The sequence below is a fragment of the Camelus ferus genome, chromosome 13 (assembly GCF_009834535.1).
Source record: "Camelus ferus isolate YT-003-E chromosome 13, BCGSAC_Cfer_1.0, whole genome shotgun sequence".
NCBI lineage: Eukaryota > Metazoa > Chordata > Mammalia > Artiodactyla > Camelidae > Camelus > Camelus ferus.
The window spans coordinates 53,719,615-53,746,675 of NC_045708.1; the positions used below are offsets into that span (position 1 = coordinate 53,719,615).

The following is a 27,061-nucleotide window of genomic DNA, read 5'->3' on the forward strand; positions in this document are numbered from 1 at the left end:
ACAACCATCTATGTATAATACCATATCATCCTTTACAAAGCCTAAACAAGAAAATGGAAGTAAATAATACAGTTTCTAACTGGTTAAAGGAAAATAAAAGAAAACAAAACGAAACAAAACAAAATAGCTGATAAGTATTAATTAGAAAAGTACCTTAGGAAGAAAGTAAATGGTATGAGAACATATATTTCTACCAGTCACATGAATATAAATAACGTCTTTTAAAAAATAGTGATCTTACACACCCTTAGAGAATCTTAAAGAACTATTTAACCTGACCTTAAAATTATCTGGATAAAAATCTTTTCTTCTTTTGATGACCACACTAAGTAAAGCATGAAATATTTCTCATTTTCTATAGGATATAGGTTATTAAAAGCTAAAGGAGTGTAAAAATATAAGCTAAGATTTCATTACACAATAATCATCATATTGGATCATGATAAAGCATTACATTAAGGGTTGGCAATGGTGTTAAATCTAAGATTATCACATATTCACAAGAACAGGTGTGAAACATCTGGGCAATCAAGATAGAAAGTATTAATGTACACCGATAAATCATGAAACTTGTGTACCTGAAAAATGAATTGCTGCCCCTGAGTGTGATGCATAATAAACAGAGGTGGCACAAAATAGACATCAATATCAGTAATAATTTGAAATTAAAACAATAATAAACAATACTCATAAATTCTGTGAAACAAGATTTTCAGAGATATGAATACATAAGGAAGCCATTTAAAAGTGACCATTCATGCTAAATCTTAATTTGTTTTGGATAGTCTACATATTTTTAAATAAAATTATTTTACAAAAGATGATAGACATTTTCTATTAATTTGCTCTGATTTCAGCATGCTCAATCCTTTTAAATGATATTATTAAATTTCTTGAATGAGGCTAAGAATTTCTGAAGACATATATTGTTTGATTGATACATAATTTAGACATGACCAAAATGTATTTGCTTTTCTATATTTTAATCATGCTAACTGCAATATACATCCTAGGGCAAAATAAAATCAACTGCATTCAGTTAATATTTAAGTTATAATATCCTTATTTATTAATAGGTACATAGCTTGTTAATTATTTTTGTACACCAAAATCAGTGGAAGTGGGGGGACTTCACAAATAGGGACTAAGAAATAGGGATCACAAATAGGGACTAAGAAATGCAGAGCAAAGACTTTTTGGCTAAAGAAGAATAATAAGTGATCTGAAATTTAAGGGTAATAAGAGTTTCCTAAGAGATCAAAGTAATAAAATGCTACAGGGTTGGGCAAGCAGGAAGATCTTAGGAGGTCCAATTTATATTCAGCGTTTGGAGTGGAATCAAATTACAAGGTCCAAGAGAATGAATGAAAATGAATGGAAGTAAATAGTGTTGACTGCTCTCCCAGTTAATGACATGTCTATTCCATTTACAATTGCTCAGAACAAAGAGCTTAGAGTCATCTTTCATTCCTTCTCTTGCTCTCATACTTCGTATCCAATTTACCAGAAAATACTGCTATCACTGCTTTCAAAATATATTGAAAAATATAACCCCTGTCACTATCTAAACTGCTAGTTCCTTGAACCAATTCACCATGACCTCTTGCCAGGATTACAACAATAGCCTGAAATTTGGTACCTTGCTTTGATAGTTTCACCCCTAGAGTCTCTTCTTAATTCAGCTGCCAGAATGACCCTGTTAAAAATGTAGCTCTGATACTGGAAGTCCTCTGCTCTAACTGTCCAATACTTCCCTTCTCATTTTGAGTCAAAGCCACCTCCCTACCATGAGAGACATAATCTGTGCTCCCGCATCCCCACTGCCTCTGACACCTCATCTCCTACTAACCTGTCACTTAATCTAGCCATTCTGACCTCCCTAGTGACAGCTAAATGCTCCCAAACCGCTTCACATCCCAATGGAATATTAGCTCTGTAAGGGCAGGGTTGTTTATCTAAGCTCTGTCTTTAGCACATATAGTACTTCCTAACAAGTACATTCTTAATAAATATTTGTTGGCTAGCCGGCTGACTAGCTGGCTGAATGGATGGATGGAAAGACAAAAAAAAAAAAAAAAAAAAAAAGATACAACAATTGCTCCATAGGGAAACATTTGTCTGTAAGTATCTATTTTTCATAAAATTAATGTTCTATTGCTCCATTTTTAAGGTCATGTTTATATCCATCTAACCGGCAAATATGTTCACTCCATAAACTCTGTCTCCTAAATCTCCTAATTAACTTATTAAAAGATTTCCCCTAATTTGATCAAGATCCTTGATAAGATTAAGTTTGTATATCATCTAGAGATCACCTACTATGTACACTTATCTTTGAATGTATCTGATAACACACATTCAACAAATATGCATTATATACTTACTATGTTGTGCCAGGTACTCTGATGTTATAGAAATAAACCAAGAAGAAACAGAAAACGCTCTGGGTTGGGATCTTATAGTATAATTGAGGAGCATGATATGCACACATACATGAAGGCAGAATACACGATAAAGCACAAACATTAAGATACAGAAGAAATAAATTTCAACTAGGTAGGGCTAGGATTTCTAAACAAAGATGGCCCAAGGTTTAGTATTATGAATATTATATCCTCAAATAAAGTGTTTATACATTTGGGGGTAATCTGAAAAGTAAGAATAATTATAGAAATAGCACAACTTGATTTTTATTAAGTCAGGAAGAGATAGCCATGGGAATTTTTCATAGTCCATCTTTCCCAGAGAAAACTGTTTAAATCAAACAGAAAAACACACCTAACAGATTGATTTTTAAAGACAATCTTATAATATTACACTATTATACCATATCCAATTATATATGTCCAATCTATTATAAGATTAAAGGATTTAGGTGATAAACTTTGGAATATACAACATATTCTCTACACTAGATTAGTGAACCCACTGTATAATAGACTAAGTGACCTTTAGAGCTATTTTATTCTCAGTGTCCAAGAGCATGAAATTGGACACAAATAGAATGGTGAACTAATGAGATCTCCTCGCTATTTGGATAAGGTAACTATGGAGTTAGCAATTCATCTTTATTTACTCACTGTATAGAGAAATGAATTTGATTTCATAGGTTACTTTTCCTGGTGTCATAAAGTGGCCCAGTTTAGAAGAGAGCAAATCTGAGGACATAAAAATAGAGAGGCGACAAGATCCTATAACAAGACAGGAGCCTGAGCTTTGGGGTCAGAATGTTAAGAATAGAATCTTTATAGAGTTGTAATTAAGCCTATAAACCATTTGGAGAATAACCACGGACAGAGAATTTGGAGGTGAAAATATGTTCTACATTTCTGAAATGCCACTTCTTTAAAATATGATACCCCTATTCATTCATGCACTTGACTATTAACATAGGGTAACTTGTAACTTCAGTAAGTGAGTGGAAGAGGAATCACCTACTCTCAGCTTATTTTATAATAATCAAGAACAAAAATAAGATACATATCATATTCCAAAAGACAGTTGCCACTTTCTATACAAGTAATTTATGCTATAGAGTTAAAAGATAATTTTTTAAAAATGTATAACAGAATCTAAAGTGCATAGTGCAAGAGCCAGAGAATTACAAAGATCTATTAGGAAAATAAAAACTAACCAAAAGTAGAGCAGAGTTAACCAACTTTTTTTCCCATGAAATAGTCATAAAGTATTCTTCAAGTTGCTTTTGAGATTATTTATATAGAAGAAAAGATACCTGTTCAGCTAATTTCTAAGATTTCTTGAAAAACTGTAAGAGTTTTTTTCAACATGGCTTTAACAATACATAAGTACAATTCTTTAAAAATTCAAAAATTAGTTTGTCATGACTGTATTCATTTATGAACAAAGCCTCATAACCAGAGTTATTAATCAATCTATAACTTTAAATTATCTGGTTTGTCACTCTTCTAGATTATGTAGGAATAATTGACTACCAATTTAATTAGCTTTAAATATATAGTTTCTAACAGCCTAAATTACTTCTTGGAAACAAAATCTTTTGATATGCATTGATAAATACAAAATTTCTTTCCTATATAAAAAATGTACTTTTTGATGTTAAATTGCAAATTTAATAGTGTGTATAATAGTGCAATGGGAAATGTTTATTTTCTATAAAAATTCTTCTTTCATAGAGGTAAATCAATGGGGAGAAAACAATATAAAATTTTTTTTACTGCATACTAAAATACTATTTTCCCAGTTTTATAAAGATATAATTGGCTTATAACATTGTGTAAGTTTAAGAGGCACTATGTGTTGGTTTTACATGATTATACAATGCAAAATGATTACCTAACCTCTATCTCTATTACATCCCATATTTACCATTTCTTTTGTGTGGTAAGTACATATAAGATGCGAAAAGAAGGAAAAAAAAAAACCTAAAAAAGGAATAAGGAACAAATAATACAAATAAAAAGCATAAAGCAAGATCATGGACCTAAATGTAGCTATATCAAAAATCACACTAAATAGCAAGGGTTCTCAACACCCCAGTTAAAAGGCAGAGATTGCCAAATTGGATAAAAAAAAGCAAGGACCAATTGTATGTTGCCAGTAAGAAATACACTACAAATGTAAAGACATAGATAGGTTAAAACTAAAAGGACGGGCAAATGCACTCTATACAACACTAATCAAAAGAAAGTTGGAATGATTATAATAGCAATAGAAAAATACTTAACTTCAGAGCAATGAATGTACCAGAGATAAAGAAGGTAATTTCATAATTATAAAGAGGTAAATGAATCAAAAGAACATAACCTTAAACTATTTCCACCTAATGAAAAGGGTTCAAAATACATGCAGCCAAACTGTTAAAATTACAAGAATAGGTAAATCCACAATTATAGTTAGAGATTTGAACACCTCTTTCTCAATAATACTAGAATATGTAGAAAAAACCATCACCAAGGATATGAAACACTTTAACACTATCAACCAACTTGACATAATTTTAAATTTATAGAATACTCTACCAAACATCAACACAATACACATTCTTTTCAAGTGTACATGAAACATTTACCAAGACAGTCCATATTCTAGGTCATGAGAAAAATGTCTCAATAGATTTTTTTTTTAAATTCAAGTCATAGAAAGTATGTTCTCTTTCCATAATAAAATAAATTATACTTTAATAAAAGGAAGTTATCTGAAATTTTTTTCAAATTGGAAACTAGATAATATACTTCTAAATAACTCATGGGTCAAGAAATCAAGGGAAAGTAAGAAATCTATGACATATTGTTCAGCAGTATTTAGGAGAATATTATAGTACTACAGGCCTATATGAAAACTAAAACTAAAAAAAAAGTTCTCAATCCAATGACTTCACCTCCCCCTTAAGAAATTTAAAAAGAGGAGAAAATAAGAAAAATAATCAATGTCTAAAACCTTTTATTGTAAGTATTACACAAGGCAATTCAGATTATTCCTAATATGTAATAAAACTTAATATTAAAGAGAAAATAGAAGTATGATTCCTGATCTTTATTTCTCAAATCATTATTTTATTATAATTGAGTATTTGGGAATTCTTCTAAGATCTTATTTCTGGTCATAAAGTTTCGATATTGATAATTTATTTAACAAGTGATCTAAACTTAAAATTTGTTGGAATATATACTGGCAATAAGGAATGTTCAAAATTTGTCATCCTAAACACACACACATACACACACACACAACATTCATGCACACATAAAGTGTGACATAAACAATTCTTAAGGCTCCAGATGACACATGCATATGTCCCTCATCATAGTAACAAGAACTTTAGTCAGTAACATGGACATAATACTAAGACATAAGTATGTTCTGAACACATCTGACAAGAAAGCAGCCTTAGCTGATGTGGAGTCCTTTCATATTACAGAAATATAAAATGCTAAATTACACAGTTTATAAAACAGTTTAGGAATATTCATGTTTTCAAAGTTCCAAAAATTGAACATAAAAGAGAATTATCTAATGTCAGGAAGATAATTTAGAACCAGATTTTTTATTGAAGTATAACTGATTTACAACATTATATTAGTTTCAGGTGTACAGCATAGTGACTCAATATCTTTATAGATAATTCTCTGTTTGAAGTTATTACAAGATAACACCTGTATTTCCCTACACAATATATCCTTAGTACTTATCTATTTTATACAGAGTATTTTGTGTCTCTCAATCCCACACCCTTATCTTGTGACAGTGAGCATTCTTGCCTTGTTCCTAATTTTAGAGGAGAGAGAGGCTTTTAACTTTTCACCATTGAGTATCATGATAGCTGTGGGTTGGTCATAAACGGCCTTTATTACGTTGAGATATGTTCCCTCTACCAACTTTGAGGAGAGTTTTTATCATAAATGGATTTGAATTTTGTCAAATGCTTTTTCTGCATCTATGAAGATGATCATCTGACTTTTATTCCTTCTTCCTTGAATGTGGCCTATCACATTGATTGATTAATGAATATTGAACCATCCTTGATCATGGTGTATGATCCTTTCTGTACACTGTTGCATTTAGTTTGCTAATACTTTGTGGAAGATTTTTGCATCTAAATTCATCAAAGTTATTGGTCTGTAATTTTCTTTTTTTTTTTTTTTCTTCTAGTGTTTTTGTCTGGTTTTAGTATCCTGGGTAATGGTGGCCTCATAGAATGAATTTGGGGGTGTTCTGTCCTCTTCCATCTTTTGGAATAGTTTCCAGAACGGTCTTTGGAACTTCTTCTTTATATATTTGGTAGAATTCCCCTGTGAGTCTGTCTGGTCCTGGACTTTCCTTTGCTGAGAGTTTTTGTTTGTTTGTTTGTTTTTAACAAATTCAATTTCACTACTACTGATTAGTCTATTCAGATTGTCTGTTACTTCCCGATTCAGTTTTGGCAAGTTGTATGTTTCTAAAAATTTGTCCATTTCTTCTAGGTTGTCTAATTTGTTGGCATATAACTGCTCATAGCATTCTCTATGATTTTTTGTATCTCTATGCTATAAGTTGTTATTTCCCCTCTTTCATTTCTTATTTTATTTGGGTTCTCTCTTTTCTTTCTGGTGAGCTAAATATTTCTCAGTTTGATTTATCTTTTCGAAGAACAGCTCTTGGTTTCATTGATATTTTCCGTATCTTTAAATCTCTTTTTATTTCCTCTCTAATCTTTATTATGTCCTTCCTTCTTTTGACTTTGGGCTTCCTTGTTCGTTTTCTAATTCTTTTAGATGGCAGGTTAGATGTTTATTTGTCATTCTTCTTGCTTCCTGAAGAACTTTATCGTGTATCACAATAAACGTCCCTCTTGTAACTACTTTTGCTGCATTCCATAGATTTTGCTGTGTTTCCATTTTCATTTGTCTCAAGGTTTTTCTAATTTCCTCTTTGATTTCTTCATTGATCCATTGTTTTTCAGTAGTATGTTGTTTATTCTCCACATGTTTGTGTGTTTTCCATTTTTACTTCTGTAATTGATTTCTAGTTTTGCTGTGATTAAAAAAAATTCTTGATATAACTGCTATCGTCTAAAATTTGCTGAGGTTTGTTCTGGAGCTTAGCATGTAATATGTTCTGGAAAATGTTCCATGTGCACTTGCAAATAATGTATATTCTGCTGTTTCTGTATGGAATGTCCTGTAGATATCTATTAAGTCCAATTGGCTTACTGTGCCTTTTAAGACACTGTTGCCTTATTGATTTTCTGTCTGGATGATCTGTCCATTGATGTTAGTGGAACTAGTATTATTGTATTATTGTCATTTTCTCACATCTGTTAATATTTGGTTTATATCTTTAGGTGCTCTTGTACTAGGTGCATATATGTTAATGGGAGTAATATCCTCTTCTTGTATTGATCACTTTATTATTATATGACAACCTTCTTTGTCTTTTGTTATGGACTTTGTATTAAAGTCTATTTTGTCTGATATAAGTATTGTTACCCCTGCATTCTTGTAGCTTATATTTGCATGAAATAACTTTTCCTATCCCCTCACTTTCAGTCTGTGTGTCTTTAGTTCTAAAGAGAATTCCTTATAATTAGTATATAGATGGGTCTCTCTCTTTTTGTTTTTTAATCCAATCAACCCCTCTATGTCTTGATTGGAGCATTTAGTCCATTGACATTTAGAGTAACTAACAGGTATGTGCTTATTGCCATTTTATTACTTTTTCCCCATTGTTTCTGTAGTTCTCTTCTCTTTAATTTATTTATTCTTGTTTCTTCCACTGTGGTTTGATGATTTTCTTTACTGGTAGGCTTGTGTTTCTTTCTTCTTCATTTTTCTGTATCTATTCTAGGTTGTTGATTTGTGGTTACCATGCATGGGGTTTATATATGTTGACATATAACTATATCTACTTGTTTTAAAATGATATTCTTTTAAGTTCAAAACATTCTAAAGAATCTACATTTTTGATTCCTTTTCCCTACATTTTGTGTTTTTGATGTCATATTTTATGTCATGTTATCCTATCATTGTTTATTGTAGTTACTGTTGCTTTTACAGCTTTTTGACTTTTAATCTTTGTATTAGCTTACCTAAGTGGTTGATCCTGAACCCTTACTATATATTTCCCTTTCTTAATGGGATTTTTTTCTTTCTTTCTTAAAGATACTTACTTCTTGTTGTAGCCTTTTCTTTTTCCCTTGGAGAAGACTCTTCAACATTTCTTTTAGGGTAGTTTTAGCATTGTCAAACTCTTTTAGCTTTTGCTTGTCTGACAAGTTATTTATCCCTCCTGAAGAAACACAATAAGGGAAGCTTCTTCCACCTAACCAGAGAAGAGTTTATCAAGTTTCTTTTTACATTTACAAACTACATTGTAAATTTCTCTGAAATATACTTTAAAAATCCATGATGCATGGTCCTCATAAAGAAAGAAATAAGCTAATGGGAATAAAACTAAACAAAACATTGGTGGAGATATACTTACAATATAAAATTATAAGTCAAATGAGGCAATGAATTAGCACAAGGGAGAGACAACAGATACAGCAAAAGGAATTTGCACCTTGAGTCTAAGACAAGAGAACAATTTGATACAAATCATGTTTAGAGTGATTAAGTAGACAAAAAAGACATCAACATGATAATAAATTAAAACAAACAAACAAAATCCTGTCAAAGCAGAAAGCACTGAAAAGAAAAAACATAAAAATGAAAAAATATATTTACTGCATTAAAATACTGAATAAAAAGACTAAACAGCAGATAAATATTAATAATCTGGAAGATCAGTAAACTGCAAATTATCTGAGCTCACTCATGTTATATAAAGCAAATAAATACAAAGAAACAACAAAAAATGAAGGGAAGGTTAAGAAACATAAAGGATAGGATGAGACGTACCAATTCATGTACATTACATATTCCAGAATAAGAGGACACAATCGGGGAATATTGAAATGCTAATAGATGAGAATCTCCTATAATTAAAAATTAAATCTTCAGATTGAAGAAGTATAGCCAGTCAAAATCTAGATTTTAAAAATCAGATGCCTAGAATGCACACTAACTTCAGAATGCTATTAAAATAACTCAAGGTTAGGGGAAAAGGAAATTAGATGGAGTGAGAGTCCTAGCTTTATTTATGATACTTTACTCTTTATAAATTTCTTGCTGCAGTACTGTGTTCTTCCTTTAAGAACAAAGGGCATAAAATAAGTATTGCAAAGTGTCAGAAGTTGTTATATCAATTTGGTGAGTAGAGTGTTATGTTATTCTTTATACATTTCTTTATTTTTCATTATTTTTAATCATAAAAAGATTTTAATCTGAGGCAGTAGAGCTTAAACATTATAAAAGTTTCTAAAGTAATCATAGCAGAAGTTATAAAACAGGAGTATTTATTTCCTTAGACCATATCTCTATTATATATTATAAGTAATCTCAATTAAATTATTCATTCTGTTTCCCATGCCTCTTCTGACAACAGCTAGGTTTGGACTAAAATTTTCACTAACCTGTTTCGGATGTTTAGTGCTGGTAACTACAGATGATCTTATACTTTCCTTTGTTCTTGGAGTCCAGACAATACCTAAGATTACTACTTCACTGTTACTTGCTAGTCTCTAAAATAACTGCATTATTAAATTATACACAATCATCAAAGATTAAGGGGTCAAATCATTTTGAGAGAGACTTTTAATTTTAATAAACTGATCCACATAAAGAAAGTGGTTGTGGAGGAAGGATTTGATTTCTGAATCCATTTACCCTATCAATTCTTCCCCTTCGATTTCTTCTCTTGGCTGTACTCTGAGCTTCAAGTGACTTAAGACAAATGCATATTTTAAAAAATAGAAGGAGTCACCAAGGAACCCATTTATCATATTTATTGAGAAACTAGAAAGTTTTCATTAAGTGAAATTGTTCCATATTTTTGCTTAAAAATAATACATTTTTCTCTTGTTTAAGTGATATATGCTTGAATTGTTAATTTTGTTTTCATGAAATTCATATATAATCTGTAGCAAAGGGAATGAGTTCAATAGTAAAATAATACTAGAAATGAGTTCAAACAGGGTAGGGACTTAAGTTTTGGGTCAAAGATCTACCTTGATTCCAAAAAGACATTCATATTTTCAGTAATACATTTTTAGAAACAATCTATACGACATGTATATTCACTACAAGGAATTTTATTTTAGACCAAGTAATATGATTAATATAAAAACTGATTTTCCTTAGTAATTTTCAATATAATTTAAAATTTTTCTTTCATGAAAACTAAAATAAATTCTGTTACATTTTAGTAAAGAAATAATACAGTCAAATAATTCTCTATATGCAATGCAATAGATACAAAATAATAACCATTAATTTGGGGGTATCATCATTTAGACATGGCATATTATTAATACCAATATACTCAGATGAGGAAGAAATTTTTCAGCTATTCATTCTTTCAGTATAATTTTCTAAGAGAGACTTACATTTAGATTTGAAAAGGAGTTAAAGTTGTTGATTATTTTTTAATAACGTTATATGGAACACCTAACATGTGTCAGATAATTTTGTTTGATGTAGATATAAAAGACCAAGACGAAGACACTACAATTATGTACATCAACATTATATGAACACCACATAATGTAATAAGTCCTAACACAGAAGAATGCACCAAGTGTTTGGGAGCATATTAAAGTAAGAATGGTATGTTAGAAAAGGATAAGGAGAGGGACATTCCAGATAAAGAGACTCATGTGTGTAATTCATATGTAATCCAGGAAGCAACTAAGTATTTCAGCTAGTACAGAACACAGGCCATGAGTACCAATGATGCAACTGGAAACATATGGACCAATCCATAGAGATGGCGTATTTATGAAATAAAGCAAGTTTCTGTATATGTAACTTTCAAAGAACTAAGAAAATATAAATAATGCATTTTATTTAGATTTTCTGGTATTGACATGATAAGAATTTACACCTAGGAAATTAGATTAAAATATATAAAAAATCACACATTCAATAAATAGAATTATCCATTCATTCTTATGGTATATATTGAACTTATTTGGAAATTGGTTACTAAAATTTGAATAATTTATTATCTTGTTAAAATACTTCTGCAGTCAATGAGACTGCTACTAAATTTATTGGGACCTTTTATTAAACTTTACTTTAACATCAATGACAATAATATGGCTCAAAGGGTGACAGCTTAATTAAAGCAACATATTTCTCTAGGAGTTGATTAGAATAGTTTGTTTAAATTTTAGTAACTATATTTCTTTTATAAAATCTATAGGCCCTCAATAAACAGGTTTTTTTTAATAAACCTGGAAACATACACATTCCCTTGGGCTGAAGTCCCACAAAAGAAGGGCTTTGCTTTAATGTACTGGGTCCCTTGGTTTATGGTTGTCCAGGATGATAATGTGGGATTTAGCAAAAGTAAATCTCCACAACTGTTAGTCAAACAATGACACTTAATAGAAGTCTTACTCAGTGCTGTCAAGGTGATAATTAACAATTTATAGCAAAAAGAAAAGCATGATAATAAAAAAAAGTCAGAAGCTAATAAAGAAAAGGAATGAAGTAACTGCATGAATACTGTACCCATGTAATCATCATAAATAAACTGACAGAGTAATCCCCCTTTAACAAAGCCACTCTGTATCCAAGAATCAAACAACAGAAACTGGAGAAGATCAATAATTTATCATTCATTCTATTTCTTAAGTCTCCAACTCCATGTCCTCTTGACCAAGGAGGTAATACTTAGATTTTATAATTTAATAACCTCATTAGAGAGGCTCCCCTATGTGAGAGTGTCATTTTTAAAAAAACTTTCCAACTAAGCAAAATGTAATTCTGAATCATTATTAGAAATATATGGAAACAGAGATTCATGGATATGAAAAATTTAAGACTGATCTTTAATACAAGTAACCCAATTTTCATCTATTGAGTATAATTTTAGGACACAATGAAGTTCATGCTACTAAGACATTTGTCCCAAACTTGCTATGATGTAGATAATTCAATATAAAAGAGTTTTTCCCACTACCAGAGTCTCTTTAGTCAGGCACTAAGATAAGCCAATTACTAATCACAATAATCCAACAGATTGACTGATCAATTGATTGACTGATAGAGACATGGATAGATGGATAGATAGATAGATGGATGGATAGATAGAAGGAAGAAAGAACACACATCACTTTATGGTTTAAAAATAATTTCATTTATCTTGTCTCATTTAAATAAATAATCAATTTGCTGAGTATCTATTATCATCCTTGAAGCCTCATATTCTTACATACATAATCTCATTTAATCCTAACAGTATCAGAAACTCAAGTACTAAATCTGGATTAAACTTGGTCTTTTGGTTCCTGGTCCAATCTTGATCTTTATGTGAAACCGTATGCCTTAAGCTAAAAGGCATGATACCCAGAAAGAAGATCCAAGAACTTCTATTAGAAGATTTCTCACTAGCACATTCAAATTAATTACATCATCTGATGAATGATTTATAATTGTTTGATTGTGACTGAAGTGTGTGTGTGTGTGTATGTGTGGCAATTCTGTTTGTGTTGCAAGCAAGCAGAAACAGTAACTGAGGGATGTCACAGGGCACTGGGAAGCAGAGAATGAATGGATGACAGATGATGAAGATGGCTGGTGGGGTTGGACTCAATGGAGGCTAGGAATATGTCTGCCTTTTGCTGTGCTGTTTTATTTCCATACCTGGTACAATGACTGAAGAGTGAGTGCTCTATAAATATGTATTTAATGATGGATAGAGAATCAGAGTGCAGGTCACCACATCAAATGAGTTTCATAAATTTTGCTATCCCTGCACCATACGGAATGAGACTTCACATATGACGCTGTGTTTAGTTTTAACAGTGTTTATCCTTTAATGATAAATGAGTAAGACATCCTCCATATGTACCTTAGCCCTTCCTGACTCTTCATGTAATCAAACTCAGGCAACCTTCCGGTTTTGCTCAATGCATAGAAATTAAGAAAACTAAACAGAAAACTAATACATAGGAAATACTTAGTGAAGAGATAGTAAAAAGTACATGAACAAACCCAGACTGAATAAAATGAGTGATGAAAATTTTAAATAGCTCTTATCATTTGGAAACAAATATTTCCTCATTATCTATTAGGTAACAGCACAGGGGATCACAAACTGACTGGGAAGTAAAATGATGGGAATCATCATTCATCCATGATCAGGATCATTTATTTACAAAAGGTTTTCAGAGAGGCAGTATTCCAATTTGTTAAGATCACAGACTCCAGAGCCACATTGTGTGGATTCATAACCCACCTCCAAAACTTACTGTTGTGTAATGTGTGGAAATGTATTAATCTCTATGTGCCTCCATTTCTCCTCTGTACAATGGGGATTATAATACTGTCTATTTTCTAGGATTATAGTGGGGACTAAATTATTATGCAGGATTTATATTTAGCCAAATAAATAAATACTTAATCAGACTACATACAAAATAAGGTAACATATGTCCAAAGAGTTCAAAGTATAGATTTCCACTTGTGGAGCTATTAATCTTCAAGTGGCAAGCAATAAACTTCATACAGTTGAAATTAATTAACAAAAAATATAAAGCTGATTATGGACTAACACTGCTGTGAACCTTATTACATTCTTCTGATTTTTTCAAACTTTTTAGTGACATGCAAATTTTAGTCTAATTAAATGTCCCCCACACTCAAATTCAGTTAATACACAAACACCTAGATAGAAGATAATATAGTATTTAACAATTTTGAAATAAAAGTGAAAACGAAAAAAAAATAAACAGCTATAGAAGCTTCTACTGTGTTTGCTTCTAGGTTTTTCATACTGTTAATGAAATGAATTATTTTCATCTCATATGTTAAGTGTCCATAAAGCCTCATAGTTTTAAAACTGTGTTTAGTTTACTCATTCACTAGTTAAGTAAATATATATGGAAAACTTATCATGTGCCTGGAACACAGATTCTGTCAGCATCTGTGGAATATGCTTTGCAGGACTTTCTATCAGCTCTGCCAGACAATAATATAATGAGAATATATACTGTCATGTAGTTACTCTTTATGATAAAGACATAGTTGCTGGGTGATGCATAAAACCAGGAAGTAGTTAAGGTAAACTACATTTAACTCTATCAATCCAGTATTGAGCATTTAGACATCTAGATGGAATATATATCTATGTATGTGTATATACATACATACATATCTATATATAGGCATACAGATGTAAATATGTATAATATCTATATATGTAGACAACCCACCCAATCAAAAAATGGGCAGAAGATCTAAATAGACATTTTCTAAAGAAAACACCCAGATGATCAACAGATATGTGAAATATGTTCAACATCACTAATTACTAGAGAAATGCAAATCAACATCACAATGAAGTATCACCTCACACAGGTGAGAATAGCCATGATAAAAATGTCTACAAATAATAAATGCTGGAGAGGGTGTGGAGAAAAGGGAACCCTCCTACACTGTTGGGAATATAAAATGGTGCAGCCACTATGGAAAAAAGTACGAAAATTCCTTTAAAAACCAAAAATAGAGCTACTGTATGATCCAGCAATCCCTTGGGTATGTATCTGGAAAAAAATGAAAACTCTAATTCAAAAAGATACATACACCCCAATGTTCGTAGCAGCACTGTTTACAATAGCTAAGACATGGAAACAACCTAAATGTTCATCAACAGATGACTGGCTTAAGAACATGTGGTATATGTGTACACATGTGTACACACACACACACACACACACACACACACACACACAGAATGGAATATCATGCTGCCATAAAAAAGAATGAAATATTGTCATTTGCAGAAACAAAGATGGAACTGAAGAATATTACACTTAGTGAAGTAAGCTCAAAAGAGAAAGGCAAATATATGATATCACTTTTATAAGTGGAATCTAAAAAATAGTACAAATCAATCTATATACAAACAAAAACAGACACAGACATAGGAAACAAACGTATCATGACCAAAGGGAAAAAGGAAGGGGGAAGGATAAACAGGAGTATGAAATTAACATATATATACTGATATATACACACAAATGATCAAAAGGCTTACCAAAAAAAAGTAATAATGATTGACGTTGAAATGAAAACTTTGGCACATTGTTTGAGAGAATGTTAAATATTGCAGCTGTTATGGAAAACAGTATGGAGATTCCTCAAAAAAACTTAAAAATAGAACTACCATAAGGTCCAGCAATCCTACTTCTTGGTATATATCCAATAGAAATGAAATAAAGATCCTGAAGAGATATCTACACTCCCATGTTTATTACAGCATTATTCACAATAGCCAAGATATGGAAATAACCTAAGTGTCCATCAATGGATGCATGTATAAAGAAATTGTGTGTGCGTGTGTGTGTGTGTGTGTGTAACAAAATATGCAATATTATTCAGACTTAGAAAAGAAGGAAATCCTGCCTTATATGATAACATAGATGAACCTAGAGGACATTATGCTAAGTGAAATAAACCAGTCGCAGAAAGCCAAGTATTGTGTGAATTCACTTATATGCACTATCTAAAACAGGCAAATTCAGAGAAGCAGAGAGTAGAATGATGGTGGCTAGGGGCTGAAAGAAGGGAAAATGGGGAATAGTTGTTCATCAGCTATAAATTTTCAGTTGTACAAAATGAGTAAGTTCTAGAGATCTGCTGTACAACACAGTACCTATAGTTAACAATACTGTATTGTACATTTAAACATTTGTTAAAAGGGTAGATCTCATGTTTAGTATTCTTAACACAATGAAAAATAATTTCTAATCTTTGGCAAAAAAATAATTGTTGGAGCTGAGGAGTCCATTAATTATTCTCTTTTCTGCTTTGGTTCTAAACCACTTGAAAAAAACAAGGCAAACAAAAATGCAGGTGTACATAGAAATATTTTTAAAGCTGATAACAGAGAACCTGGCTTACATATGTCAGAAATTGTGCTTACTAAATCCAAACACACGATGACAGATTTACATAACCAGATTTCCCCCAGAAGTCTGGGCTATGCACTTCCAAATACTCCTTCCTCATTCACCAATCAAGGCAGGTATGCTAGTGAGTGCATGAGTGAGAAGGTGAGGAAAGGACAAAGATACATAAATTGATAGACTTTCATGCTGGGGAAAACATCATGAGTGGGGAATAAGGAGTTATTGTGGCCAAAAAGACCACACAATCACTGAACATTCCTAATAAAATAAAAATAATTGTAGACTTTCTAATTTGTCTAATTTTCAAAAGTTATACTACAGCTGATCCTTGAACAAGTGGGTGTTAGGGGCTCTGACCCTCCATGTAGTCAAAAATCCATGTATAACTAATAGCTGACCGTCTGTATCTACAGCTCCACATCCGCGGATTCAACCAGCAGCTGATGTACAGCACTGTGGTATCACGACTGAAAAAAATCTGCATATAGGTGGATCCACACAGTTCAAAATGTGTTGTTCAAGGGTCAACTGTAGTTTATTGTTTTTCTGATTAATTTTTGTAAGATTTGCACCTCATAATTACATAGTCACTTTTCCAGATTCACAAAAACATATCCTTCAAGGTAGCTGTTTTTCTACCCAACAGTGAATATATTTAAAATAATTATGAAAAGCAATTGGAAAAATCTTGTCCTAGTTACACATTTTATTCAATGTTGATAATATTTTAGTATTCAAGTATATTGTAAATTGAAGGTCACTCTGGTTTTATTCCACGAAAATGTACTGACAACAAAGGAAATGATTTTAAATATACATATTCACTAATTTAGTGATTTTCAATCTGTCAGAATGACTTGGGACTTTCTCAATGCCCTTCACCCTTTTGAATCAATTCCATTTTTGATGGAGAAGTATTGTATTTCTCAGCTTTTGGAGTAGAACCTTTTTTAAAGTAAAATGACTGCTTAAAGTGAATAGGACTTTGAACAATAAGTGCATAATCAATCCAGAGTCTAATGTTCCAAACATACGTGATCTTTCTACTCATCTAAATTATGCAAACATCATCACTTACATGCACTCCAAATTCTATCTCATTCCTTCGTTCATTTATTATTCTTCAACATATATGACTGAATAGCTAGGAATGTGATAGGCTGCTAGGCTATGGGGATATATATTGTATACAATGGTGATGAAAGATATAACAATTTAATATTATCTTATACCTTTAATATTTGCATTTGCGGTATTTATTACTAATGTAAAGAGGACATAATCACAGAACTATAAGAAACCTTGTTAAAAATGAATGAGTAATGAAACATATATATATATGTTTCATATAAACTATAAGTGTTGTGGGATACAAATCGGAAATTCAGGCCATAGAATGTATTATGTGTATGGAACACACACTTTTATCATCAGATATCCACATATTTCACACATTAAAAAAAAAAGCAAAAACATTTTAGACTTTTACAAAAGTTGGTACTGACTTAATAGCCCACTATTTATAAACTAACTGCATAGACTTGAATACTTTTCCCCAGATAGCTTCTCACCTCTCAGATAAAACACAAGTTTCAGAGGTAAGATCATTAAATAGGAGTTTGTTATCTCTACACTTTAGAAGGAAGGAATCTGTCTTCTTTGGAAATATCTTCTGTTTCTCTGACCTCTCCCCTACTTGCTCCCCCATCTCCCAAGAAAAACTAATTTTTTCTGATTTCTTTATAACTTTTCTTACCTTAGATAATTACAAGGCAAGACTAGATCCTGGTCCTTCATTCAAATTTAGGTATGCAGCTCAACACCCAGGCTCTGGCTGCCCTCCTATAACCTGCATATATTACTTATGTGCTTATACAATGAACTCTTGACCAAAGCATGTCCAAGTCATGCAATTGTCAGTTTTAGCAAACAATTACATGGAAGACATTGGAATTCAGAACAGTGAATCTGGAGTTTTATAGAGAGTGAGAAAAAATATCTATCTGGGGTAAGATAAAACTAATATATTTCAAATGTTCTGAATAGTAAGTAGTAAGACATGCTCGAAAGCGGCATCCTCAGAGTCAATGTCTTAAATTTTATATTGTGTGTGTTCCTCTGACTTCATTAAGGTGTGCCCATGTAATTTTATTCCAGGTACATTAATCATTGAGCATTCACTTCAAGTGAACTGAGTTGTTGAGCAGCATTTTTGTTAGCTGTGAACACTAAACACATTAGCAGAAAATAGAATTTTCAAGATGGTGTGAAACAGAGTTTTCTCCTGGGCACTGAAGCAGCCATGTGCAAACTTTAAGTTGACAAGTGAACATACTTACATCATGCTTTTCTAAAATATACGTTGTATTTGCCTTCTCTAAAAAGTAGAGTGTTTTGCTAGGCTAAACTGATAAAAATTGCTTTTTTCCCTCTCCACAGACAAGTAGGCATATGGTGGTACAAGGCTCATCTCATATCAAAATTCTAGGATAATTCTGTTTTGACTTTGTGTTTTCCTGCATGTTCCCCTTCCAAACTTTATTCTGCACCTTCATCATTTCCTTTTTCTTCCTTACTCAGTATTATCATAAAACAACACTCTAAATACCACTAAATATCACCGTGTTTCTTCTTTTAAAGGATTTTTCCCTTGGTGATTGTCACTCCAATTAGGACTTCTTTTTACTAATTCCACCCACTTTTCACACCTACTTTCATTTTCTTCTCAAATAGGAAGAATTCTATCTTCTATGACTTGTATTATTATTCTGGAATCAAACTACTTTCATCTTTCTTTAAAAGTCAAAGGACATTATTCAGAATTCTCAGAGTTTCTAGATGCTGTGCGATTTTATCATTTCTTTTTTCCGCTGGCTGTGGTGGTGGGGAGTGGGGTGAGATGTCTTCACAAAACTACATTTTAATTCAAGGCATAGCTAGGTCTTTCACTGTGTCAACGGCAATGCTATATCTACAAAGCTGTTTTAATTTGCATTTTAACGCTAGTGGTGAGGTGGCATAAATGAACATTACAAATGTCATTTGTGTGAATTCACACAATTCAGAGATTGCATTTATAAGGAGGATGTATTGTGAATTTTGGGAAAAGAGGAATTTCCTACTATATGATGGTGTGCAATTTCTCTCAAATCTATAGGACTTATTATCCTCTCTCCATTGACTTATACTTCTAATTAATGCACTTTGGTTATGGTTGGCTTAGCTAATCTCACTTATTATTAAAACAGCACAACACGTGTGTATGTGTGTGTTTGTTTTGTGTGTATGTTTGCATTTGTATACATAACGCATAACTTTATTTTAAAATTGCACCTTTAGAAATATGTGAGTTCATAAGAAAGAATCGTCATTGATACAATATTTCCTAAAGGATTTATTAAATTTTCTAAAACAAATACAGAAAGTTCTTAAAATCTTCAGGAGTTCAATACCATACTGATTTATATACTAATTTTAAAACAGACATTGAGAAATAATATATCTTAATATATAATCTTATTCAGAAAAAATGAAACACATATCAATTAACCCTATCCACATTAGTATTTTAAATCCACCAACTACTAAGTTCCTTATATAATAACTACAAGACCAGCTTATAACTTGAATATCAGACTTACACATGAAAAAGCCTGTCATACTTATCTCTGCGTTGTTCCCTTCACGTATCATTACTCTGAATCCTCTCATAATGCGCCTAGTGGCAGTACATTTTTATGGACATTAAAGTTCCAAAGCTGAATGTCTTAGAGAAGATTCTGAAAATTTCTTCTACCTCTCATTTATTAGTCTTTAATTATTAATTTGAATCATCACCAGTCTTGACACCTGTCATGAAGCACAAGCCTTTCAAGCCAGAAAGGTACTATGAATTTGTAACTGACATTCACTGATTTGAGAAGAAAAGCCACTCATTGCTTCTTTTAAAAAAGAATGTATAATAAAGGAGGCAACCTGGCTGAGATTTCTTCTTAAAAGTGTGAAGTTTAAGGGACTGTGATGGGAATTTCTGACTCTACAATGAGTAAATATACCATTGCAAAAATGAACAGAAATACATTTGAAGAGGGAAACAGTTCCAATAACTATTTGATGATTACTAAAAACAACAACAAAAACTCAATGAGTTTACTTGGTACTTTAGCAAATGTCAAAGACAATGCATCAAATTTTACCATGTCTATTTTAAATCTTAAAATTTGAAGCTGTGGTTCTTTGGGTGGTATTTGGATAGCAGTCATTTTGTAACATGAACGGTTTTGTATCAGGGTTTGTGATAAAAAAAAAAAAAAGAACTAATCTGACTCCATATTAGATCTGCTCCTTTGGCTTTAACCCTGTGCTTTGTTTCCCAGACTTAGTCTTGCTGGTTCTGCACCTTTTGTAAAAGAACGTTGCCTATAGCCTGAAATATAACAGGATAGCTTATTCTCAAGGCTCTGACCTTTAAGGTATAACACTTTTGCATTCATACAAAGATAAAAAGTTGCAGAATAGAAAACATTTGTTTTGTTGGAGGTTTATAGGGATACCATGACCTGACCCTCATGGACAGCTGCAGGAACAAAGGATTCCAACACCAAGAAGTTTGCAACAAGCACCCTCTCTCTTCCCTTTTTAGTATAAAAGGAGCCTGAATTCTAACCGGGAGGAAGATGGCTCTCAAAGACATTAGTCTGCCGTCTTCTTGGTCTGCCAGCTTTCCAAATAAAGTTGCTATTCCTTGCCCCAGCACCTCATCTCCCAATTTATTGGCCTGTCATGCAGTGAGCAGACTGAGTATGGACTTGGTAACAGGTTGATTAGAGTTTGTGGAAAGCCTGGACTTCAGCAGACATAATCCCAGAAAACTGTAACAAGTTAAGATTTTCTGATGATTTTTAGGGTTTCAAAATACACACTTCACATTAATATTTACACTATACAAAGAGACTCTAAAAGTTGTACAAAGCCAAAAATGATAATTTTAATTATTCACATAATTTTCACAATGCCACTCTGTAACTTGAACAACAAAAACACAGTAACTACACAAAGCTTACATAATCACCGTCTTCCTGACTCATGGGCCTATTTTATGCTTGATTTGTATCTTGGTCCATCAATAACACCTCTGCCTCTCAATTATACTTCAATAAAAAACAAAATAAAAAATAAAGAGAAAGAAAATTTATACAGTAATTACCAAAGTATGAGACTGTCAATGTGTTTCTCCCATTACTGACAGGTCATGTTGAAAAAAATATTTAGTATAGATACAGAATATTTAAAGAACATAACCAATAACAAATTTAAAGGGCATACATGGACTATATGGGGAATACTCATCCTCTTCAGGGTCATATAAGGCAATTAGAAAAGTCCACGTACTATGGCTTGAGCATAGATCTGATCTAAAGAAATGGTAAAGAATTGTGTTTTGTGACTACAATCCAATGAAATTTTTAAATACAAATTAAAAAGTATACATTAATTAAAAATAGACATAAGCAATGTATATTCAAAGTATAAACCATAATGGGATTTTTCAAAGACTCAGAACTGAATGATAACAAAAATACCTATATATCAATTGCTGCGGAACGTAGTGAAAGCTATGCTTAAAGGGACATTCATAGTTTTTGAATAACTATATTAGAAAGGAAGAAAAGCAGACAGAAATAAGCTAGTATTCAACCTAAGAAGTGAGAAAACAGGATTATCTACCTAATAAAACTGGAAGGATGGGAAAAGTGGAGCTATGAAGAAAAAAATAATGAAATTGGAAACAAACATAATAGAGCCAATCAATGATGCCGAAGGACGATCTGGAGAAGTGTAAAAGCTTTCTAGATGTGTGGACAGAGGTAATGTAGTAGCTGGGAGAGATATGGGCTGAGAGATGTTTGGTGTGTGAATTTAGCTATTTTTCACTTTTTGGCAAGAGGTGAGCATCTATCTATGCCAACAAGTAGGAAGCAATAAAGAGAGAGAGGTTTTAAGACACAGGAGTGAATAGTTTTAAGGGGTGAGGTACAGTCACTGAGAATCTGGGAATTAGTTTCAACCTATTTCACTGACACTCAAATCAGGACCCAAATAATTTTTTCTGACCTCAAGTCCATCATTGGCTCATTGTTGCTGAAGTCAGGGCCTCTTAAAGAATTCATTTCTGTCATCAAGGTAACTCAGAAAGCTCTGTCTCCTTCGGGTCACAATCGGGTTATTTAAATTTCAAGAACAGAAGCATAACAAATATCCTCCTACTGGGAAAGATCCCAGGAATGTCCAAATCAAGTAGACATTCACAATATCTGAAAAAAATCGGAGTTACCTCAAACATCACCGGAACGTTAGAGACTGTGAATGTCACTGAAAAATTTTACTTCACTCAGAATATGAGTGTATATATTAGAACTTTATAATGACATCTCAGAGTCACATCCTAAGACGGCACATAACTTTAGGTTAATATTTTTTACATATGACTCACAGGGCAAATCTGAGCCCTGCTGTTTTGGCAGTTATTAGGTATCTACAGGTCACTGGGTACATTAATACATTAATAAATTATCCTTCAGAATGAATGTCAGCATGCCATATTTTAACAGGATAGATGAAAGATGAGACTATTATTAGACACACTGCAATAAGTATCTTTACTGTTTGAATATAATAACAAAATATAAGACTTAATATACACAATGATAAATATTAGAGAACAATTCTGCAAATGTATCCCCTAGGAGGTAAAAATACACAATAGAGAAAATAACAATCCTTCAATGAACTTTGTGATTTAAAATAAGTTTGTTCTTTTAATATTTTAATTCTGCTTCTTCTCAAATCATTTAAAAGAGTTTGAAAATGTACCATATATTCACCCATCTCAATTATGCCATGAGTACTTTCTAATTGTTCTAACCTTTTCATCATTGCTAAAATCACTATGACTCTTATCCCAGTAGTGGTTCCAAGAGCATCTCTCTCTCTAGTAATAAAAATGCTCACTTCAAATGTTAGCAGTTAAAGGACTCTGAAAATTTAACTATTAACTTCAGTGAAAGAAATCCATCCTTCCTAATATTTCCAAATCACAATTTAAGGGAAGAAATGTCATGAACAGCCAAATCACATAACCTAGTGGTTTAGCCAATTATCTTAAGAACAATAAGACTTCCATACTGAAATAATTAACATTTTAGCAAGGATAGTATCTCTTTATAGCTGGTCATTTTATCGTAATTCACATTTTTCAAAAATCATATATTAACTACATTGTGATTCCATAAAAGATTTGGGTATTTTCACCTACTAAGAATACTAATTGAAAATAAAATGTGTCTTCATTGTCCTTTTATATAAAATATTTCTGAATATATTTGCTAAGCCAGGAATAATGTATTCCAATATTTGGAGAGCCAGTTTAGGCTTTCACACAGGCATACTACTGATGTGTTGAAGTAAGAGCACAGAACTTGGACAAATTCTTTATTTAGTCTAAGCCTCGTTTTTCTCATCTGTGAGATGGGAATAATAACAAGTACTCCACAGACATTATATGAGATCATGAAGGTAATATAACATTGGTGCCTGATAACACAGAAAGTGTTCAATAGTGGGTAAACTATTAACATGAAACATCAAACATTAAATTGACAGATGAGAGGTAGAAAATGAGGAAGTAATAAAGTACACTTTTGATACTTCTCCATTTCACATCTCAGGCCTTTTAGCTATGCCCGGTCATTTTGACATCCCTTGGACACTTAAGCAAAAAGTTCTCATAGGAGCAAAAAAAAAAAAAAAAAAAAGATTTAATGGGGATACAGGACCTAACACTCAGTCACAAATGTATTTCAAATACCTGCTTCCTGCCAAGCCTGCAGTGCTAGTTGCCACTGACACACACACAGTCCTTACTGGTATGGATCTCATAACTTTAAGCGGTATTTTGTTCCTGCAAAGTCATTTCACATCTTCCCCCAGAGAAACCAAGGTAACCAAATTGAGCCAACCCAAACTAAGCAAACCAAAGTAAAGCAAAAGAAACAAGCAAAAGGCCTTTGCAGGATGCTTTCTAGGTCTAGGCATAAGGGTGGTCCTGTTTATAAAGGAGTTTCACATATGAGAAAATTATCTGAACAATAACACTTGGAAAATACCTGCTACCCCTATTAAGAAGTTAATATGAATCTTCTGGGAGAAAGATATTCTATAACAAACGCATGTGTTAATATGGGAGCACAGATTTTAGAAACCGTTATAGATGTTACGTATTCCAACTCCACCTATTTCAATCACCTTTTATTATGCTTCATGTGCTATATTATGAACACTGTTTCAGATCCCGCTGCAAATTTTCCATTAATATAAAACTACTTTTTAGCATGTAGAGCTGTTTTGGAGTTTGGGAGTCAATAAGGGTATCTAGTACCTTTTCACAAAGTTTCAAAGGAATTATTCAACATAGGTCTTGAACAAGAACTAAAACCATATTTTTGCAAGCAGTAGAAAAAAAATTATCACATTTCTTATAAATAAATTGTTTCATCTTTTAAATATACTTTTCTATTAAGCAAAATATTCTTCCTTTTCTACAGTAAGAGATTGACTTTTATTGACAGGATTATACTATGTCTAGGGCAGATGCCACACAAAGGGACTATTTCTTTAATAAATGAAAAAGTTACATTTTTATTGCTATTTTTTGTCATCTCTGTTATTTCCATAGTCTTTTTTTTTTTTAATTTATTTTTTAACCAAGGCACTACAGTGTTTCTGCGATGGTCCTGATCTCATTTCATAAATTCTATCCAATATAAATAGAGGATAAAGCTTCACACAAATGAATAAACACAATAAACAATGACAAATGATTTTCTTTTTGTATTCTGAACACATAAAAATTTGTGTTGTATTGCTGTCTGCTTTGTCAATTTTTTGATAACCAAGAAATTATCCATATCTTATTTGATATAAAATTTCCTACCCTTTCAGATTCATTCTACCCTAGATAATGCAGAAGTCACATGTTTTCTTCCTTTTTCTAATGTTTGATTGGATGTTAATATAAATGCTTCATACTTCCAAAATATAGACATTTTCATTGATACATCGGTGATAAATACTATGATAAAGATATTTAATATAAACGAAACCCCTAACTTCAGCATTTTGAACACTTACTTTTTTGCAGCCATGAGTCCTTTAGCTTCCTGTTCTACATGCTGTGACTCTCAGGTCTCCTCCTCATACACAGATGTGTATGTAAGTCTAATTTGTGGTACTCTTTACACTGACAGCTGCATACACAATTACAAAAAGCACCATTCTTATTGTGAAGAGGCTATTTGTTAAGCTTGAGCAAGGCTTAGTTAAGCATTCTATGTGATGTGAACACGTCAGCTAGGCTTCCATGATGAAGACACTGACAAACGGAACTTAGCGGGGCCCTATCACGGCCACTGCTTGCTGCGAATCCAAGGCAGCACCATCTCATCACGTGAAACTAACAGGACTGCCATTCACCCACACTGATGCACAAGCTATCTTGATTCCTTTTGAAGACTTTCCCTTTCCTTGTACAGGCTAAGAACAGAAGCCAACCTGATAGGGTTATCATTGCCATGAACCTACTTAAGAACAAAGTTACATATACAATGCCCTAAGAGGACAGAAAGTGGCTGTGGTCAGAGCAAACATCCGGCACTATTTGCTCGAGCAAATCTCCTGCATTTTCACCACATGATCCATGGAAGTCCTGGAAGACAGAGCAAAGACACCCCCAAACCAGAGTGTGGGCCTGTACAGGGAAAAGCGTGTGGACAGCAGCCCGGGAAGGGATTAGACATTCTGGACTGCTCCTCCAGTAGCACATCTGAGAAGCTCCACACTGGAGTCACAGGCATTCTTTGCCACCTGAGAGGCAGTGTAAGCTGTCATCTGTGAAAGATGGGCATTCAAAGCCTTTGATGTGTTGGCTCAAGGTCAAAAGACATCCTAAGGAAATACTCTATGAATAGAACAGCCTGTAATATTGGCAGGATGTAAAGTGTCTCAGATGATGGAGTACAGGAAACAGGATACTCTACAAAAACTGTACTTTTAGTGAAACTCTCAAGTGTAGTACCTGCTCAGCTGCCCTAGGCACAGCCGAAGGAAGCAGGCTCCCTTTGCTGCTGGTGTAGTAACGGGCTAGCTCACTGCTTTGTATGTGGCACAGCAGCCCCCCTCACCTCACCAGCTTAGGGACAGCACACTCAGTGATCCCTGCGTCTCTGCTCCCCCTTTCTCTGCATGATGTGCCCACGGCTAAAGTTTTGGATTCAATTTTATATCAGATAGAACTGGAATAGAGCTGTCCCCTATAGAAATAAAAATGAAGCCTTTTTTCTAGGTCACCACACTCCAGACTGGAAGGCCATTTGTGCAGTAAACGGAACTATCACATGAAAATGAATACTAAAACCTTATGATCTAAAATATACATTAGTTCAACAGGTTCGCCAAAGTCATTACTTTGGTTGAATTTAAGATTGTTGAAATGAAGATACTGCTTTGTGTGTGCGCGTGTGTGTGTGTTTG

At 32.7% G+C, this 27,061-nt stretch overlaps 2 protein-coding genes across 6 annotated transcripts in view; one reads left to right on the forward strand and one right to left on the reverse strand.

Moving 5' to 3' along the window:
* The window catches only part of NEGR1 (neuronal growth regulator 1), a 779,356-nt gene that overhangs the window by 648,931 nt on the left and 103,364 nt on the right, over positions 1-27,061 (reverse strand). The gene's annotated exons all lie outside the window — the stretch shown is intronic.
* Positions 26,222-27,061, forward strand: part of LOC102524451 — a 64,331-nt gene continuing 63,491 nt past the window's right edge. Inside the window, exon 1 of the mRNA XM_032494785.1 lies at positions 26,222-26,407. Within this exon, the coding sequence (XP_032350676.1) occupies positions 26,222-26,407 (186 nt within the window). The remainder of the gene's footprint in view (positions 26,408-27,061) is intronic.